Here is a 5,222-nt window from a genome sequence, read left to right as displayed (position 1 = left end):
CGCTACACAAACCCACAAAGAAGAGACTAGACCGCAGAAACGGTGGCGAATCACTTTAGAAACAATAAATATTGGGTTAAAGTTGCGGGAAAGTTGTGATGTTTTGGGCAAAGTTGCAAAAAGTTGCGATTTTGCAGGGTTTGCTTGATTTTGCGTTAATAGTTGCGATCGCAACATCGCCAAATCCTGGAGGGTCTTTTCTTTTTTTTAGGTGTGCACAAAAAAATGTTGTGCAACAGAATTTCATTATTTTTATCAGAAATCTCATTATAGACGTTTTGCATCCTGTTTGTTGTAATACTATCCAACAAAATTCGTATCTGCAGGTCAGAATCTGAAACTTGTATAGGCCCCTTAAAACCAGAATTGGTGCATCTTTATTAATTAGTTATAATCGAACTGAAAATCCGTTTAAATTTCAGATTGTAGGGTAACAAAATGGTGACTATCAACAGGGTGAAGACTTTTGCAACCACTATATCAGTTCACCTTTTGTAATTAATAGTGCAACTCACTCCAGAAGACCTGAGTACATGATTTTTTTTTTAAATTCAACATTTAAAATGTAAAATACATCAACAACACTCCCGTTAGTTAAAATCTGTTGTGGAGCACATTTCCATCAAAGCTTCCAACAAGAAACTGTCTTTAGTATGAAAAGTATGTGAGAAAAAGAATCCCATTCCAGTTCAAAAGATTACTCTTCCTATCCTGCTGCCACAATAATCACACTTTATTATACGCTGAAAGTAGAAACCGGTTAATGGCACCGAAATGCGATTTTCCGGCTTTCCAAAACTACATTGACGGGGAAAAGAGTGAAGAATTAAACGAGAACATCTTCACTTACCTGGAAACCTCTTAGTCTCTTCTACTGATTGGGAAAAAAAAGGCAAAATGAAAAAGAATAGCCTTTATGTGAAAGCCAGAATGCAACTGCCTGCTCACTGCTGACCGCGGCTCAACTTTAATGAGTTTTTTTAATTGCATGACGATCGTACAAACAAACGATACCTTACATTGTCTTCTACTGGAAAGACTTAAGAAACAGCATGTGCAAATACACATTAAGGCATCAGTTTTACTCATCTAATATACATGGACAATCTGAGGGGCTCCATTTAAATTACATGACCTGTGTTTACCTGGGACCTTGGACGACAAAACGTCCAATGGTGTTAGTTCACCGCCTTGAGTGGTTCCTGTTGAAGGCAAGTAATTTCTCACTGAAATTAGCAAAATAGTTGTCTGATGCTCAACCATAGCCCGTACTAAGGTCTTCAAAGAGCCAAGGATGCAGCAGATGTTCATGCAGGAAAGGCCAACCATTCTTTTATCCATTGTGGCTCACATACAAGGCACATCCCTGTGACCAGGCAATGGGAGTCCAACGACTTTTTGATGTCTCAACTGTCTGCTGTCTGCCACTGAATACATCTCCACAGGTCCCGTCGTAAGAGCGAGGTCCTCGTGTCCTCGAGTCCTGCTCTGCAGGCTGCACAGGGACAGCATCCTGGTGACTCAAACTCCTGAAATCGATCTCTAGTAGGGTGTGAGAATCCGTGTCCGGAAATGAAGACCTGAACTCCCGGCAGTCACCAGCAGGTGGCGGTAATGTCCTGATTTAATGACTTCCTTGGAATCTGAAAGTAATCTTGTTGATGGTAAGATCATCAGCTCTCAGTGAAATGTGTTGATTCCCTCTAAATAAGACAAACGGATCCATTTTTAAACTGGTAGATTCTGAAGCGCTAACTGAAAAAGTTCTTCTTCTTCTTGTGAATTTTAATGGCGGTTGGCAAGAAACTGAAGGTGTACATTACCGCCACCTGCTGGTGACTGAAAAAGTTACGAGTTCAGGTCTTCATTTCCGGTTCCGCCATAAGGTCCCGTTGAATTAACAACAAAATAAAAGCTCGTCTTTGGTTTACCCATTGCAGTTAAAAAAACACAAAACGTACCCCTTTTTTATTTTTGCAATTGCCGTTTTTCTAATTACATTTTAAAAACAAAAAAACAAAAAAAAACACATGCTTGTTTTGTTTTTTGCTATTTTATTTTGAAACTTAAAAACCAAAGAAGGAAGCATACACGGATTGGTGTGGTAGTCTTGCCATAGTCTTTGTCCAAAAATAATGTCTACATGATCGACTGTGACTTCTAACACTGTGGTAAATGCATGTAGCTGTGGGCAGTGTATGGCAAACATGGTATGTGGATGACCAAAGAGGAAAGAAATTATTTTATAAACCTCGTTTGTTTTTAAAATTCATTATTTCCCCTTGGAAAAAACATGGTAGCACTGGTGGTTCGTGTGAGTTTAACGATGCAAATTATGAAAATACGAAAGCACTAATGCCGGTTAGATGCAGAACATATCGTGGAAAATGCCAGAGTCCAACATTAGTTGTAACTTAAGAAGCAGCACTGTTCAGGATTGGATTTTTGTCGACCAAAACATTCGACGAACTATCAGGGTAATGTGTGAAAGTCGTCACTTACCGATGCAGGTTCGGCTGTCTGAGTGCAGGGCGTACTTTTGGTGGCAGCCACATACCGGCCCCGTGTCCGTGTCATCGCACGAGTGTTGGCAACCACCGTTTCCATAGTTACATGTCACTAAAGACGAGATAGATTTGAGTCTTAGTTATTTTTTGTAGTGTTTCCGAGAAACAAAACAAAAAAACACAATTCTTCAATTTTAGCCACAGTCAACATGAACTCATCATGTTTAGCTGAGGTAGAGCCTAAATTTGAAATTTAAATGACTTTTTTTTTTAATTTACCCTTCTAACGGCCTTTAAATTGACAAAATTTCAATTATTATGTTTTTTAAGATCAACAATTTATTCATTTGATCACATTTTGAAAAAAAATAGCTTTATTTCCTTCTTAGGACACCCAAATAAAATATGTGACCAGTCCAGAAAAATTCCAGTTTGCAGTTTTGCAAATACCGTTCATCCCCACGCTTTTTGGGGTTTTTTTTGTCTGCAACTATAGGAGTCAAGGTAAAAGAAACATAATTGTAACTCAAGCTAATACTTTATCTTAATGATATGATAAATATGGGATCAAAAAATGGGTGCAGGATATAAAAAGTACCATAAGATGCACAGTTAACAGACTCAGCAAAGCCAAGGAAAATATATAGTTGTAGTTTTAGAACTAGCATCTTACAAACGATGATAGAATTTGTCTTTCCGAATTTTCCAAATTGACTGAAGAAGAAACTGAAGCAGCACACAGAAGAAGGTGCTGTGGTCAGATGAGACCAAACAACAAGGACAATACCATGTCTGAAGCAAACCTACCACCATCCAGTGAAGAGGGGAACCTGTTGGAGTTTTCCAGAGATTTGAGACGAGGACAGAGGTTCACCTTTCAGAGGGACAATATTGACAATAATGACCCTAACCACACTGCTGAGGAAAGCCTCCACTGGTTTAAGGAACCATTTAAATGTCTTGGGATGGTCCAATCAAAGCCCAGACCTCAATCCAACTGACAACAACAGCAACAACAGCAAGATAGCACGTCCTGTTTTTTCTGGGGTCACGTTCAGCAGGATTTTTTTTTTAATATTTCTGCCAAAATGATTGTGTAATGCAAAATTTAATAAAGCAGACCTTCATTCAGTGTCTGCACACTCCCAATGTTAAGAATGAAAACTAAATGAGCTGTAAAGCATTGAGAGGGTCATAATATCTTTAAACTAAATCCTTTAACGCCTCCAGCTTTGGCTGATATATCCAAATGATTTTGACATTAAATGCCCTCCATAATCTTTCATTCACTGAAGGACTACTGGAATTTGTTCATCTATCTTACAGATGTTTATCACATAAAGGGAAAAGGAATAAAATTCCATGTTATCCAACATTTTATTTGAGATTCGTGCCTAATATGATCCAACATAAATAAACGTCACATAAGGTTGACTCTGAGGTCGTATTCAGACCTGACACATTTGGTCCGCTTTAATCGAAGCAGAGTTCGTTTCCAGCGTTGGTTCCGGACTTTTTGTGCAGGTGTGAATACAGTCATGCGGATCAAACAACCGGACCGAGACCCGCTTTTTGAGGTGGTCTCGGTCCGGTTCCAAACGAACTCTGGTGCGGTTCGCTTCTGGTGTGAATACAGACCGGACTTGAACCGAACTAACTACATAAAGCATGCGCCTTTTTGGACTTCACAGGCCACCGTTGCTAGTATGTTGTGTGTCAGAGTGCACAGAGCATCTCGTCTTCTTCGAGTTGCGGCACGCATTTACCGGTGCCGTTCCAAAATTAGAAGTAAAACGTCATTAAACCGACGTTGAATGAGCTGCTCTAGAATTTCAAAATGGTGCTGTAATTGTACCAACAGAACGAATGTGCACATAACAAATCCAGCAACCAGGACCTCCATCTTTATTTCCAACCGCTGCCCCCGTCTTTCTGTCCAATGGGAGCAATGACCGTCACCCACGTGGCTTTGTTTATAAATTATAGTCCGCTTACAAAAAAAGCACAATGTGAATGCAAACCGCACCAAACGAAAAAAATAAAGTCCACTTTTGGTCCGGACCAAACAAGCGGACCAAAGGACTTTCCTGGTGTGAATCCACTCTGAAGCACGTTTGTATGTACATGCTGCAGTTAGCTGTTATAGGGAGCCAGTGTGATACATACATGTGCAGTCTTTCTGGTTTTTGGCCAACTCAAAGCCAGGTCGACACTCGCAGGAAACCCCGCCTTTGCCTGGAGCCTCTCTGCAGATGTGGGCGCAGCCATGGTCCTTGTTCATGCAGTTCATTCCATCTGTGGAAGAGATGGGGACAAAGGCACACAGAGGTTTTTCAGGGAGGCTCTACCAAAAACGCGGCTAATTTGCAATTCAGTAACAGCCAGATGGGGGGCGACGAGAAGTGGAAAAGTTTTTGATGAGGTTGCAGAACGGATAGCCGGAGCCGGATACAACTGGACATCTTAACAGTGGCGGGAAAAATTGAAAGAGCGCCACAGATGACGCCAAGTGTCGGTAGCGCAAACTCATCAAGAGCAGAGGTGGTTGGACATTGGAAAAAGGGCACAACTTTATCTCCCAGTCCTTCAACCTGTGCTGTCCCTCTGATGACCTCATTCCTAATCCTGTCCATCCTCGTCCCTCCCAAGAAGAACCTCAACATCTTCAGCTCTGCCACTTCCAGTTCTGTCTCCTGTCTTTTTGTCCGTCCCACT

General features: G+C 40.9%; 1 protein-coding gene across 3 annotated transcripts in view; it reads right to left on the bottom strand.

The window, feature by feature from the left end:
- Positions 1 to 5,222, bottom strand: part of scube1 (signal peptide, CUB domain, EGF-like 1) — an 81,519-nt gene that overhangs the window by 43,287 nt on the left and 33,010 nt on the right. For all 3 annotated transcript variants that reach the window (XM_017439978.3, XM_017439979.3, XM_017439980.3), the window contains exons 5-6: positions 4,674 to 4,802; positions 2,503 to 2,619 (exon numbers count right to left, since the gene is read on the bottom strand). In XM_017439978.3, coding sequence (XP_017295467.1) covers positions 2,503 to 2,619; positions 4,674 to 4,802 — 246 coding nt within the window. The remainder of the gene's footprint in view (positions 1 to 2,502; positions 2,620 to 4,673; positions 4,803 to 5,222) is intronic.

The sequence above is a fragment of the Kryptolebias marmoratus genome, linkage group LG1 (genome assembly GCF_001649575.2).
Source record: "Kryptolebias marmoratus isolate JLee-2015 linkage group LG1, ASM164957v2, whole genome shotgun sequence".
Lineage (NCBI taxonomy): Eukaryota > Metazoa > Chordata > Actinopteri > Cyprinodontiformes > Rivulidae > Kryptolebias > Kryptolebias marmoratus.
The sequence above is the reverse complement of the archived record's forward strand: the minus strand, read 5'-3'. Positions and strand labels throughout refer to the sequence as shown.